This window comes from Parus major, chromosome 7 (assembly GCF_001522545.3).
Source record: "Parus major isolate Abel chromosome 7, Parus_major1.1, whole genome shotgun sequence".
Lineage (NCBI taxonomy): Eukaryota > Metazoa > Chordata > Aves > Passeriformes > Paridae > Parus > Parus major.
Genome location: NC_031776.1, coordinates 19,789,694 through 19,804,889, shown reverse-complemented (window position 1 = coordinate 19,804,889; position 15,196 = coordinate 19,789,694). Strand labels below are relative to the sequence as shown.

The 15,196-nt window shown below is 37.1% G+C and overlaps 1 protein-coding gene across 6 annotated transcripts in view; it reads right to left on the bottom strand.

Annotated features, from left to right (window-relative positions):
• Nucleotides 1-264: 264 nt before the first annotated feature.
• Nucleotides 265-15,196, bottom strand: part of COBLL1 (cordon-bleu WH2 repeat protein like 1) — a 78,392-nt gene continuing 63,460 nt past the window's right edge. For all 6 annotated transcript variants that reach the window (XM_033515994.1, XM_033515995.1, XM_015635138.3 and 3 more), the window contains 5 exons: nt 12,418-12,664; nt 9,293-9,378; nt 6,337-7,946; nt 5,526-5,708; nt 265-2,805 (listed from right to left, as the gene is read on the bottom strand). In XM_033515994.1, the coding sequence (XP_033371885.1) occupies nt 2,719-2,805; nt 5,526-5,708; nt 6,337-7,946; nt 9,293-9,378; nt 12,418-12,664 (2,213 nt within the window). In that variant the 3' untranslated portion in view covers nt 265-2,718. The remainder of the gene's footprint in view (nt 2,806-5,525; nt 5,709-6,336; nt 7,947-9,292; nt 9,379-12,417; nt 12,665-15,196) is intronic.

Genomic DNA, 15,196 nt, shown 5'->3' with positions numbered 1-15,196 from the left:
CTATATATCTATATAAATATATATAATATATATATAAATCTATATAAATATAACTAGTTTCCTCCTGTTGGAAGACATCTGTGATACACATTGTCCAAACTGTAAGTATTCTTGAGCTCAAAAAATAGTCTGTTTACCCTGCATGTAAGGTATTCACAACAAAAATTAAATGCTGTCTAGCTTGGGCTTGCAGTTACTAGAAACACTTGTTACTTGAGCAGAAATATTTTTATGGTTGAATAATGAATAAACACGTCAAGTTCATCAACAAGAGTTTCTCTAGTAGACTTTAATAAAAGAGTGAAGAAAAAAAGCATCTGTAGAAATACAATAGCAAGATTTAAAAATATCATACATACACATGTTGGAAGAAGAGGGAAGGAGAAAGTTTTGCTAAACAAAATTGGCAGCTAGTAACAAAAAGTCTCATTGAAGAGTTTCACAGTAATATAGCATGTGTAGACATTTCAGTTAGTTATCAAGCAAGTTCAGTTACACAAAGAAGAGACCCTAAAATTCAAGCAAGATGGTTTTAATCTATGTCACATAAGATGATATTTGCCTTCAGGAGTTCACATGAAAAGGTAGTTTATTTTTAATTTATGGGTCTAAGAAACATACAGTAGTACAGTTTTGTAGTCAAAATTAAAGAAAATAACAAAGTACAGTCATTTGAACTTTCCCCAAAACAAGAAAATGGACTTTGTTGATTTGTTTGAAAAAGTGAAACATCACATATATTTGTATTAACACAGATGGAGATTAAAAAAGCTTTATGAAATAACTTTGGTCACCTTGGCAGAGAATACCAACATTTGGAAAAAACCCTGTTACCCCCACATACCCAAAGTACAAGGAAGAGACTCTTTTCAAAGTGCATCCCCTTCTCTGGCAGTTACAGATCAGCATGGTGGATAGGAATGCCTAAAACACAGACTCCAAACATCACAGTGAGCACAGACTAGAATCCAGGGAGCAAGTTACAATTTTCAAGTCTGTCTCTGAAGACACAGTGGAATCTAGAATGTAAGCCCCAGTCCGAAACTAGAAATCTACATCTTCTATCTCACTATTTTCAAGTGAAGGTTGAAAATTTCTTTTGCAGTCAGACCCTGAAACAGATCTCTTGAACTACCACGTGAGTTTCCCCCACCCTCGGAATGAACTCTCGACTGGAGGCAAGAACAAGGAGAAGATGGAAGTGGTAACACACATTGACAAGGGACTAAGATACAGGAGAGAAAACAGAAGAGAACAGCAATGAAAAAAAATGTTCATCAGATCTCTTTATGAATTTTTATTTACTAAAACATTCATTAAAGGGTTTCAGCATTAAGTTAACACCATAACTTGAAACTGGTAATTGACTCTGTACTAGGAAAGTAATTAGACCTCTTTGAGATTATTGCACAAAAACCTGGCAGCAAACAATTTGAAAATGCACATATAGATCAGTTTCTGAAACTGAGTTACATAATGTTTCTAAAGTACAAAATATAAATTGTTAAAGAATAGAAACTAAATACAATTGCTTAATTTTAAATCAAGTCCAGCAAAAAAATATTTTAATATGGCAATAATTGCTGCATGCATCCCTAATGTAGCTATTTCATCATGAATGTGATCATATTTCCACCCCCTCCCCAAAAATGTATAATCTTTACAAGAAACTCAAAATAGATAAAATATAACATGAAACATTTTCTTTTAATATATATTCCCAATTTGGTATTTAATGCTTAATCTATAAATAGATGTTCTCTGATACAAACATGATTTATGTGTTTTTGTGCTGTTTTAAGATTAAAATATTTTGTAGGAATAAGTCCAAAGCAGTTCATTTTTTAGTCATACTTGTAGTGAAAAAAATATTCTATTTCATAAAGTATCAAAACTGGGATTTGTTTTGCATTAGTAAGTGACTATATACTGGTGACTACTTAAAGATATAATTAGTTCACAAAAAGTATTGCTTATCTGATGCTAGGTAAATACTATATACAGATATTTAAAGAGCAGTTAAGAAACATCATGTAGTGCTACTGTTAAGAAAAGGTTTTGAATAGTACAAAAGTTTCCAATAATTTATGTCCTGATTTTTCGTGTGTGCACGCTACCAGGAGAAAAAAATTATAGGAGAGTAAAAAGAAAAAAAAATCAAAATACATATCCCAATTACTCTCTGCTAAAGGAACAAAAACATCTATTTTTTAAGACAGAAACAAAGTATTGCATTGAATTAAGATTTCTACTAATTACAATTTTAATTTACTGAAGTAATATGGAGGCAGCATGTGGTAGATTTAAGTTCATACAATCTGTTAAAGTAATACACAATCGAAAATTAATTATTTGATTTAAAACTTTTAGCTTGCTTCCAATCTGTAATTTCAGCACAGTGCTACATATTGTTCAGTCTTGAAGGCTAAAATCAAGAATCTTCAATTCTGATTCTATCATAAGCAAAGTTCACCTACACCTCGTCTTAAAACTTCTTAGCAGCATAGTCAGCTTTATAAAGAGAAAAAGGCAAAATATTACTATAATTTACATATTCTAATAATCTTTTCAAGGCATCAAAAGACCCAGCCTGACATTGTTATAAACGTTGACAAAAATATATTAACATATACTTGCATTTACACTTCCAAAAATTTGTAGTTAGTAATAAGTTGGCCTATGAAGCAGTAGTAAAGTGCAAAATATTTGGTATAATATCTAGGGATTAGCCTTAGCTTCTGTAGAATACAAAGGATTAAGCCTGGCTCTTCCATTGACAGCTATGGTGTTTGATGGAGGACCAACCTGGAGGCAGGGTGGGGTAAAAAAAAAAAAGAAAGAAAAAAATATTAAAGAAATGTTAACCTAAATTTCCAGATTTTTATTTCTCTAATATGTTACACACTGTTACTTCATTTAGTGTTTTTCTCATTCCAATGGAAGACCTCCTATACGATTTCTTAGCTAAGCATATATTCTACAGAAGTAGAAACAGAAGACATTACTTTAGAACATATTTTATCCTGACTAAAAATTTCATGTGTAACTATTCAAAAGATACATAATTTTTAGTCCTTCTCCACACCTGGTAGCAAAGAAGTACTTGAAAAAACATCACTAAACCAAACATTTTCATTAAATGTTGAATAGACCTGATTTCTTAATAAATCTTCTAAAACTTCTTTATACCTTGGTGATGTTTTTTATGAGAAGCAAACCATCACTTTTAGCACAGATAGCCAAAGCCTGATTTTCAGTGGAACTGCATAACCCAACAGCTCCAACTGGAGTAAATGGGAGCTGTAGATGCTCCACAGCCATAAGAACCACATACCACAGCACACGGTTTACTAAACACAATGAAAACATTCTCAAGAGAAAAATCGTTAAAAAGAAACCTCACTTGACCCTTTTTAGGTTAGTAATTACTGAGGCCTCTATTGAACAGGAAAGACCAGCAACACAAAAGGCCACAGATCTCAGCACTACATACAATGTATTAAGTAAAACAGAGACTGAAAAAAATTAAAGAACTTGGCAAGTGGTGCCAGGATTTTATTTTTCAAATGACTGTCAGAGCTGCAAGGAGAGAGTGTATGGTAAGAGGTAAAAAGAGAAGCAAGCACCTGACAGACATCTCTCATTATTCAAACAGATAAGATTATTACTCCTTTTCCTGACTGCAGCACGATACTGGAAGCTATGAGGTGTATGCATTCTACAAGTCCTCTCAATTCTCAAAAGCACTTTTGGGTGCAAATAACTTATTGATACAAAATACTTCATTTCCCTGTCCTACTGCGGCCAGTTCTCTGTGTTAAACATAAAATGAGACCATGTTTTTATTAAATTTGCTGTAGGCCAAAAAAATCTCTTTCTGCTGTCAGACATACCTGTACCACAGCATATGCACTCTGAGAGTGAAAAGAACAGCATGTACGATTTTATGCTTGGCAAAACTTCAGTGAGTTCTTCACTGCATTTTGTTTGTGTTCCAGGGGTTTTTTTAAGCCTGGTTCAGATTTCTGTGCTGCAGACTGCTTTTCTTTATGGTTACAGCTTCTTCATCATTATAATTTCTTCTTAAAAAGTACAGCCCTTTCATCACCCCAGTCTCAACATGTAATTTACTGACAAAGCACATCTCCCACCCACAAAAGAGAAAAGGAGGGGAAAACCAATTTCAGTCATTATCTCTCTCCCTCCTTCCCTATGCCATTCTTGTACCTTGACTGATAAAGACTATATGGGTCAATGCTAAACTAAGAACATTTCTATTATAAAGAATGAATAAACAAATGATGTGTTATATTATTCAGAATGTAATTATGCACTAGCAGAAAAAAAATATTATTAAAAATATACGCAAATAAAATCCAAATAGTATTTCTGGTACAACAGATTTTACCTACAACAGATTCTGGAAAACACAGCATTTGCTTAATCTTATCCTGTTTTTATTATGATTATTGACATGTAGTTAGAAGCAATTCTACAGTGTATTATATACCATTTTTACTGACTAGAGATCAAATGCTACTTGAGCATGCTCGCAACTTTTCCAGGAAACCCAGTCTTCCTATTCACCGTAGAAAGGATGGGAGATTTACAAACCTCAGAGAGGCTCTTGCACTACTACACTGAAAAAAAAATCTATGAAATGGAATGTTCCACTATCTGACCACTTACGTGAGATTCTGACCCCAGGGAATCAAAGACTTCCATAAAACAAACAAAAATGTCCCTTGTATCCACACATCACTAGTTTCTTTCAAGCAGAAAAGGGAAGGAAAACAAAAAAACACTGATTTTTCTTGACCTTCTGCAATGAAAAATTATTCCTCAAAACAGAATGCAAAATACTAATGTGAGGTCAAGAAACTTCGTGGGATTATGATTGTCTGGTTGCTACCTTAAAACAGCTCAGATTTTAGAAATGTGACTGTTTTACACAATGAGAGATATGTAGGTTAATTTCAAGAGAGAAAGTTTTTAACCAGAGTAGGTGAGGGAAGATGGTCATTCCAGGACTGTTGACAAAACATTGAGAGATATCTTAGTTATGATGCCTAACAGATTAAGGACCTGATAAAGTCTAATAAATAGGAAAATAGCCTTCAGAACTGTGTGTTATCTGCCTCCAAAAGTTGCAGCCACTTCAAGTTTAGAACAAAGCTGCTCAGCAGGTTTGTAAAGCCATACCATTTCAAACCATGTAAACACACACAAGACAGATTTTATGGATGAGATACTGAACTGATAACCTAGAGATTTCTATTTCATTTCAGGAAGATTTTGATTACAATTTTACTGTAAGAAAATACAGACATTTGAAGCTCTGTGGGTGCATTCACCAGTTTATTCTGTAAAGTTGACCCTCTTCCCCACCTCCCTCCCCATCTTTAAGAGACCTCGTGGCAGCAGTTTGTGCCAAAACTAACTGCTTTTAGAATCAGGCATTAGTATGGTAATTTTGAAGGAAGTACCATGAGTTCTTTGTTTTGGATGCAATGATGAAAACTCACCCTTTTCAATTTGGCAGCAGCTTCTCCAGAGCGGATTGCAGCCAGCAAGCTCTGGTGGATCTGTTCGGGGTCAGCGCGCGGGAGCGTCATCGCGGTTTGTCTCTTAGTGACAGGGTGTGGGTGGTCAGGGGAAGCACCTGACTGCGCCTGACTCTTCTGCTCACTGTGCACATGGCTGCCTTTCTATAAAGGGAGGAAGTGGAAAGAAAAGAAGCCAAAAAATTTTAATCTGAATTAGTTATAAATGGAAATCTGAATCAACCTGGCACAAGGGCGCATAGCAAACTGCTGCCATTCTAGTGTTTGCTTGGTTCAAGATTTCTGAGATCAGCCACACTTCCAGCATAGCACATAGTTTCTCTCAAGTAATTATGCCAACAAAACTTTATCTTTTCATTCAAGTGTGCTTGTGGCATGACTATTTGAAGGCAAATGGATCACACCATTCAGAATTAAATTTAAGAAACCAACACACAGAACTATAAAGAACAAATTGTAAGTGCTTCAAACATAAAAATAAGTATTACACAGGATAAATGACTATTTAATTTACAGTTCTTTAAAGTAGGGAATGCTAATTATGGCAGGAAATTATTATTTCCAATCATCTGAATGATGCTGCTCTCATTTTTAACATTCCCTGTATTCCTGCAGTTCATTAGAATGCTGTGTTACTGGTGGACACCGCAGGGTGTTCTCCCTGCACAATTACAGCACTTTCTGACCAGGGAGCAGTTCAGAAACATGCCTTTACACCAGCTGCACTTGATGGCACTGGGTCCAGTCAATTAGTATTATAAATAAAGTTTACCTTATCCATTTGACTATTTTGTGACCCCGCTGTTATGGTCTGTAAGGAAGGACTTTTCACTTCAGGCACGGAGGTAGCTGAGGAGAATCCAGCTGCCAAAGGGACAGGGGAGTGTTCCACTGGAAATTCCTCTCTTGGTGCCTGGCTGGTGATTGTACGTGTCTTATTGAATGATTGTGACCTTTTGACTGCAGATGAGACAGCTAGAGCAAAAGGAGATGGTCTTGAACTGGAGTACGGCTTTGGAACTGCAAAAGTTCTGAGAGTTTTTAGATTCAGCGGTGCTGGAGGACAGGAGGGAAAACTTAAAGGCTTACTGCTTTTAACAGGAGAAGTGGGAGATTCAGTGTTTTTTCCATCATCAGCATTTTCTTGATCGGCAGGAGGAGAGGGAATACTTGTTTTTTGTAAAGCCAAAGAAGTCAAATCAGGCGATGAGATTTTTTTACCCATCTCTGTATTCTTAACTTCATTTTGAATTGAATTAGGAGCACAAACTGTGCTTCTGGCAACTGCAGATGTCACATAGTGACCTGAAGCTCTTCGTTGCATCTGCAGATAAAAAGAACTAGGCTTCATTGTAGGACTTAATGGACTTAATGCATTTGACTTGTCCTGAGTCTCAGAAGCATTTGTATTATCCAAGCTTAGCATCAGTGGGACATGCTGCTTGAAAGACTCTCTTTCCATCTGGTTGCTCTCAGTAGTAATGTCAGCTCCAGAGGTCACAGTATGTTCAGAAACGTTGTTCACTCTCTGCAGTGGACCATTTGCTGCTGCAGCTTCATTTTGTGAACCAACCTGTAAAGGACCCACACTTTTTGACAGATGAAGAATTTCCCTTTGCACTATTAATTCTTTGGGGTCTTCCAAAGTAGATGCCTCTTGATCCTTATGATCTGATAGAACTTCTGATTCCCAGCTCTTCATCATTTCTAAGAATTTTGGAGGCACTATCTTATAAGTAGTCATCCCAATTTTTGGTATGTAATCCCTTGTAATTTCATTAGCAGGTTTGGGTTTAGGTTTGGTGTCCTGTCTATAAAAAGGGTGACCTTTCACAGAAGAGTCATCTGGAGTTTCAGCAGTTGTTTCTCGTGAAGCAAAATCACTACCATTTATACAGACGTGACTCTGGTCGTTTATTGGAATTACTTTTTTATGAGTAACTTCTTGTGTCTCAAGACTTTGTTCTACTGAAGTATCTTCACTCTCTTGATGCATTCTGTGCATCACTTGAACAAGGGAGTTGTTCTTCTCTCTGTTATGTTGAGGGACCAGCTCTCTAAATGTGGATGATTCAACACCCTGAGGAACAATCATTTCCTTCTGCGCAGTCCTTCCCAAATTGCTATCCAAAGTCTGGATTCCAACATCCTGAGTTTTCACTGTGTCCAAGCCAGTTTGATTTGTTTTGTCATCTTGCTTTTCTGAAATCAGTTGAGGATAATTCCTATGACTTACAGAGATGTCATTTTTACATGCCTGGCAGTTTGATAGTCTGTCAACTTCAAGCTTGTTATTTTCTCTAAAATCTACTGTTTTAATTTCAGCTGTCTCAAGTTCTTTCCCTTCTTCTGTTGCTGGAAGGAGTTTTGTATCACTGTGATCTTTAAGTTAAAGAAAGATTCCAGAATTAATACAAATGCCAGAAAGATTCAATTACTTCCATCATGAAGCTCTGCATTCAGTGTCATTTAATAACAATGACTAGCGTCTCACTGATGCTAACATTTTCCCTAATTTTCTCTTTTAAAGGCTATTTAAAGATATATTTATATTTGACTAATATTGCCAAATATTGTATTCTAATTCAGGTATTCTTCCTTAATAAACAGGTTACAGATGCTATGCATTGACTTGATAGAAAAAACTAGTCTAGACCAATTTAAAAAGTGCTAATACATTTTAATTCATTATATAGGCATCAGTGACTCAAGAGCTCAAGGACTACTCGATATCAAGTTAGTTGCAGTTTTTATTTAGTTCCACATATTTGTGGCTTCTTTAGTTTTAGTGTTACAAATCTTGTCAACTACACCTTATGAATTTGTACAAGGAAACAACTGAAAAACATATGGACAAGAGCAATTTGCCAAACCTATTTTTCCTATGCTTTAGTTGGTCTGGTAATTCAGTTTTCTACCCCTGGACTAAACATGTGGTCATCTCCCAAACACATGAATATTTTAGTCAAATTGTTTTAAACACAAGATTGGAAAAAATTAAATTCTTCAGGAATGGTTATATGGGAGTGGTATTTTGTGGGGGGGATAAAAATCCTCATTTCATGTATGCTATAAAATGGCAGTTAAAATTTATATCACATATACAAAGGACTTGTGTTGTTATGATTTATTAACAGAGGTGTACTGAGTATAAAAGACTATAGAAGGCCCAACATATAAATCTGAAAATCAGTTTCACAAAATAATAAAATAAATCACTCAGGTCGCTAAATCCACAGAGAAATTTATGATCCATTAGATGCACAGGATGTCGTCATTTTGCTTCAGATCAGTGTGTCACTTTCTTTTATTTGTGCTTAAAAATATTTGCGTTTTCATGTAGAAAACTCACCCTAATTTCATAAGCAAAGAACAACTGATGGATTCGTCTTCCCCAGTGGGATGTGGAAGCCATGTCACCCCACAGGGCAGGATTACCTTTGTGTCCAGCCACCCCTCCTCAGCACTGTCCCACCCACACCATCCTATAACAGCACGATGCAGCATAACTACTGCTAAAACAAAATTATATTTAAAACAAACTCAAAAAAACCCAAAACTGCAGCCAATTCTTGCCACATCATCTCAAAAAAAATACACTAGAGCTAAAACACATGTAAAGAAAATAATCTGATGATAACAATTCAAGAGTTCACTATATAACTATTGCTTCAAATGATTAGAAAAGTTCAAACTTCAAGTATTAACAACAAGTGGGAACTACTCACCAGCAGTTTTATTTTGATCTAAAATTTTAAGCTTCCTGTCTGTTTGAAATCCATCATCCTCACTGCTTATTTTAGTCTGTAGTCCTCTGCAAAGCACAACAAGTACATTAAATATGCTGGTATCATTCATTTCAGTAAACACAAGAAATGATGCAAGAGAACTGGCAATATTCTCCAAACACAGATGGACAGAACCACTCTGCCAAACACTGGAATACTCGACAGAATAGATTTTTTTTAAAAAAAACATGAGGAAATGCTGCCATGATATTTTACCAAAATGACATGCAGCTCTACTTGCTTCTGTGTAAGCAGATGATCAGTCTTCCTTTCTCTTCTCCCCCTCCTTTTGTTTACATGTGCAGTTTGAGCAAGCCACTTTCTGTTGCAGTGTGTTTCTTGTTAATGGTATGTTCGGTTATTACAAACCAAACTTAGGGTTTGGTCCAAATGAGACCCTCCCACCCCACGTTGTCAATCTACCCTGAGTCTCCTGTCAATCTGTCTTAGGCCCATCACATGCTTGGAATTCCATTTTGGAAATCCCCTCAACTTCGACGCTTGATTAGTCCATGTGACCCAACCTTCCCCCCCTACCTCCCTCATTGGATGATGATTTTGTGAACCCTGCCTTTTACCCTCCCCAGGATATCTCTGATTAGCTGAAGCTTTGTGCCCTCCCTTGGAACCGCCTCCCTGTTTCAGCTGTTGCATGCTCGCATTTTCTGTCTTTTGCCCCCAAGATTCCCCAGAGCAATAAATCCTCTATTATCCCATGCAAAAGATCTCCCTCTCGTCCTTGTCTCCTCAGAGCGCAGACTGACAGCCAAAAAGCCGTAGAGCAAGTGCTCCAGTCACATCTTGGGTCATCCTGCTCCTGAGGTGTGACCCACTCCTGTCACAGGCCCAAGTGATGGAGACAGATAAGCTCCGGCGAGATGAGATACCTTTCCAATAGCAACTCCATTCCAGTGAAGCCACAATGCTTTTCACTCATAATAAAGCATTCTGACACACCCCAATCCAAAATGTATCCCTGACTTTGCCCCCACCACGCTGCATGAGACACTGGCTGTGTATGAACCCATGAACTGAGCAGTACAGACTTCTCAAAGTAGTCCCTTTCAAGAAATACCTTGAGAACAGCAAAGAAACACACTTGCATACAAAACATCTTGGAAATGCATACAATATCTATTTCTCTCATTTCATGGGGGACAAGTGAACTGCAAAAATGCTGAATAAACAACTCATCTTTTTGAGGGTGGGGTGGGGCATATTAAGTCCTTGGCCTCAAAAGGTAAATGAAAAAGGCAAAAATAATTTCTTAATAAAAAGTTATTAAAACATCAAACTTTGTTCAAGATATTTTTATAATATTTAGTTAGAAATACTGGTATGCTGTGAAGATTCCAAATTATTTGCCACATCAAACGCATTAGTTGTCAGAATCAGTGCCTTGAGCTGCCACACCTACTTTGAATCATTGAAAATGATACATTTCTCAATAACCATCCATGCTCATGTTGCCTGTATAGTCCCAAACATACTGTAAGTGTGCCATAAACCACTGAACAGGAGCACATGCTCTCAAAATTATTGCCAGAAGAAGGTTAAAGCTCAGTCCTGCACTCCGTACTCTTGCTTAGCTCCGTTCCTTTTAACACAGCTGGGTGACTGAGCTAAGACTGTTAACAACAAGCTGAACTAGATTTTTAATAGGAATTTTAAAAAAATCAAAACCCACCAAACCCAAAAGCCCCAAAACACCATGGAGTATCACAATAGCAATTAGTGGTTTTGACTGGAATATTTTGCATATATCTCTGGTTTGATTAAAAAAAAAAATCCACTTCTCATAGTAACTAGATCTTATATATAAGATCACAATGATCTAAAGTTTTCCAGAAATATCATGTCAGAGAAATTCTACTCCTCATTTTGGAATCCCCAAGATATTTCAGGAAGCAATTGCCAAACTCTAAAGCCAGAGTGCAGTACCTTCTAGCTGATTGTCACCAGGACTGTAAGACATGAAAGGTTACTACCAGTGCATAGGGAGGAAGGGAAAGAAACATCCCCTGGACAATTAGGCAAACTGGCCCCATAACACAGGCCTGATAAATTACAAATTCAAGACAATTTATTAGATACCCAAAGAGGAGAAACATCCAAGAAACTGAGACAATATTCCCCATGACAGAGTATCAAAGACTTTTGCAAAGCCACATTTGGCCTTGGACTGACAAAAACGTCCCTTCAAATACAAGTTAAACCTCTCTTTACTACCTTGAAAGTTCTTGGCTACTAGGGCAGTCACACGTTTTGGCTTCAGTACAATAATCGAAATAGTTCTTTCAATTTAATTTGGGAACAGTAGCCAGCTTAGTTGCCCCAGGGAACAGAGAAATAGTGAATTACATTAACACAATGGGACTTCTCTGGACAATCAACATTTATTTCAAGCAGGCACTAACTCATGTTGGAAACCTGCTGAGTCAGGTAGTTTAACAAACATGCTGAAGGGCAAAGGTACAGCATCACCAGAAGGGAAAAAGAGCGGTTAAGGAAACTAATGTGTTTATTCGTTAAAAAAGCTGAATTAACTTGTTTTCCTGAGAGCAAATGGATTGAGACAGGTCAAGACCACATATAAGGAAAAGAAAAAATAAAAATTAAAGTGAAAACAAATATGCAGGCAATAAGAATCACGCCCAAAAGAACAGAAATGGCTGATGTATCTATTGTCCCCCATCTGCAAGAATGAATTTGTATATTTTCATTTAACTAACCAATACAAATTTTTTTGCAGCATGCTGCTCTAGTAAACACACTAGGGCATTTTAGAGCTGGGTTCAGCTTTTCTGGGCTCCAGCTGTTTGAGTAGTAAGGAAAAGGAAGATTAAACAGAATAGACTGCAGAACATTTCATTGTCATTTTTGTTGGAAAGCTTCATGAATTACTGTGCACAGAAGAGTGCTACAATGAAAGCTAAGCACATTAAAGTTCATTCCTCTCTCACAATTCTCTCTTCTGTGCTTCACAATGAAACAGCACTCTGCATTTTATTTGCCTCCCCCATTGTCCCCCCAATGCTCCTTTCTTTGTCACAAAACGTACTTACTTGCCATCTGTGCTCATATTTTCTTGTTTTTCTTCCTTGAAGCTTTGCAAGTTGTCTGTGGGAACACTGCCAGGAACAGGAGCTGATGAAGCAGGATCATTTTTGTCATTTTCCAGTGGTACCTCAGCAGAGCTGAAGGCTGCAGTAACCTCTCCTGTCCCAGGGGAGGTATTGGTACTTCCACTGTCCTCTCCTTGCTGCACACCTATCTCTTCCCTTTCATCAATTTCTTCCAGGTTGTACACATCTACACTCACAAAAAAAAAAAAAAAAAAAAGGAAAGTAAAAATACCCCCAAACCAATAAAATCCAAACCAACCCACAACTCAAAATGCAGGTTGTATATTAAAAGGGACTGCTCAAGGCAGCCTAAATAGTTTGAAGAAGGAAAACTGATTTTTTTTTTAATAATTCAGATAAATTTTAAAAAAATAATTTAAAAAAGAGATTCATCCAGACTTCACAGAATTCTCTGGTTCTTTTCAATTCTCCCTCCTGACACAAGAATATGCTGACCACTATGCTACTGTCCATCTGGTTCTGCATCTCTACCTACTGTAAAATATTTTCCATATTTAATCTAAGTATTGAATTAAAATTGTTAAATAGATTTTTATTAATCTAATAACCCCAAATTTAATGGAGGTGGACTGTTGCTTTTACCCAGACTTCTTGTACTTCCATTAGCTCTCCAGAGAGCTTTAAAACACACAGTTCCTCTATATCATAGTAGGAATTTTCAAAAACTAAAGAGTAACACAAATATCAATTTTGCCCATGGTTTGAACAAGTTTCATTATCACTACCAAAAACTTCCCATAACCATCACAAGTGTATTACAGTGTCTTGTGCATAGCTTCATGTTAGAGTAGAAAAATAAAGTTCATGGAAAAGTGCTAATCCATAAAAATACTGACATTTGCAGCCAGGGCATAGTTAAACTAAAAGGTTGAGTTGCTGGATTAGGACACAGATGTAGTTAAATTTGAGCTAATAAGTACCCCTGACTGGGGTACTCCCATTAGCTTTGGGTGCACTGACACCTGTTAGGAACAAGCCTTGTCCAAACCTTGGACAATCAGGCTTCAGTCTAAGTGGTATCAATAAATTTCCAAGTGTAAACCAAAGTCAACAAAGAAAACAAAAAGGAATACTGGGAATTCACAGATCCCAGAGTACAAAAACAAAACAAAACAAGCAGTTAGACAGACATTTTTAGCAGCTGGTATTCCACAATGCTTCCAGCACCTCTAGAGATGTACAGTGTTACAGAAAAGTAGTGAGAGGATGTCTATATTGGAGAAAGGCTCAGTACAGAACAAAAACCTTGATGTTTACAATAAGGTCATTAGTTAAGAGTTCAGTAAAACCAAAGGTACTCATTCAGAGTTACAGAAAACTACAAAAGCCAAACATTTTACTATTTAATTCTTGGCTTTATATTGCAATCTTGTAACAGTGCTTTGTAGTTACACATTACAAAATGTGATCAACACCTGCCATAGAGCTGAATGCAGAAGCAGTTTAGGTCCCCAAGGAAAGAAAGGCAAGACTGCAAAGTGGTGCAGGTGAGCTCATTCCATGTGGTTTCAGCACAGGTACATACAAATATGTCATACTTGTACTACAGGGACTCCCACAGGTTTACTAGTCATAAGGGCCTTCTCTTCCTTTCATCATCCACCAACCCCTTTTCCACCTAGGGAAAACTCATAGCCAGCAGCCTCATACTTTGGGGGATCATTTTAGTGATGGCAGTATGATGTCATGTGTGACAAATTATATATATATATGTCAAAATGAACAAACAAAGCACAGCAGGATGTGAGCAAATATTAAACCAGCTCAGATTGTCCCACAGCCCATAAATGGCTCTCTAGAACATTGCCTCTTTCACTGGTGAGACCTATTATGCCATGGGCCTGAGCCATCACCAGCTACAGGAACAAAGACTGACATTTTCAGTCTAAATACTCTATGGAAACCTGAATTATACAACAAAGAATATCCAGGACTCTGACAAGAGAAATGGAAGCATTTTGGAGCTGCTATGGCTTTGTGCCCAGGCACTGCTGTCATTTCTCTGCTGCTTTTACTCTGGAGAGGAGTGTAACAAAGGCTGAGTTGTATCTATACTCCTGGGATGGAAACTTAGCTTGGGTTTGTAGGAGACATTCCTGACATTCCTGCTATGTGAAAGTCTCTTCTTTGCTGTGCTAGAAACACTTCCAAGCGTTGGGGCGGACTAAACTGACCTACAAATGGATAATACCAAACAAAAACAACAGCCCTCACACTTCTTCAAAAATGCTCTACCTCATTTGTCAGCATAAGATCAGCCTTGCTTGCTAGTGGATTTTCATCTGTTACTGGGTCTCATTCCAGACCCAGGCTGTCACTGCTGCAGCAGAATAAAATCTGAATACATTTGAACACAAACAACATTTAACAACCATCCTTCACTTATGTCATGCAGGTAACTCCCTAGGGCAGCAGTTCAGATTCTGATTTGTTTCCAAACCCTCAGTTTTAACTTTTTATATGCAACATGTTTCTGGGAAGAACTGGCTATATACTGTTGCCTTATTTCTTATACACCCTATCCGTAGTTCCACATGTAATATACATTGCATTTCTACTTGCATATAGTTTATTCTTTTCAAACATTAGTCACTGGGTCTTAAGTAGCCCTAAACCAATAGAGCCAGAGTTACAGTGTGTCACTGTGAAGGAAGATATATAGGTAAGTGTACACACACATATATATCTATACACATCC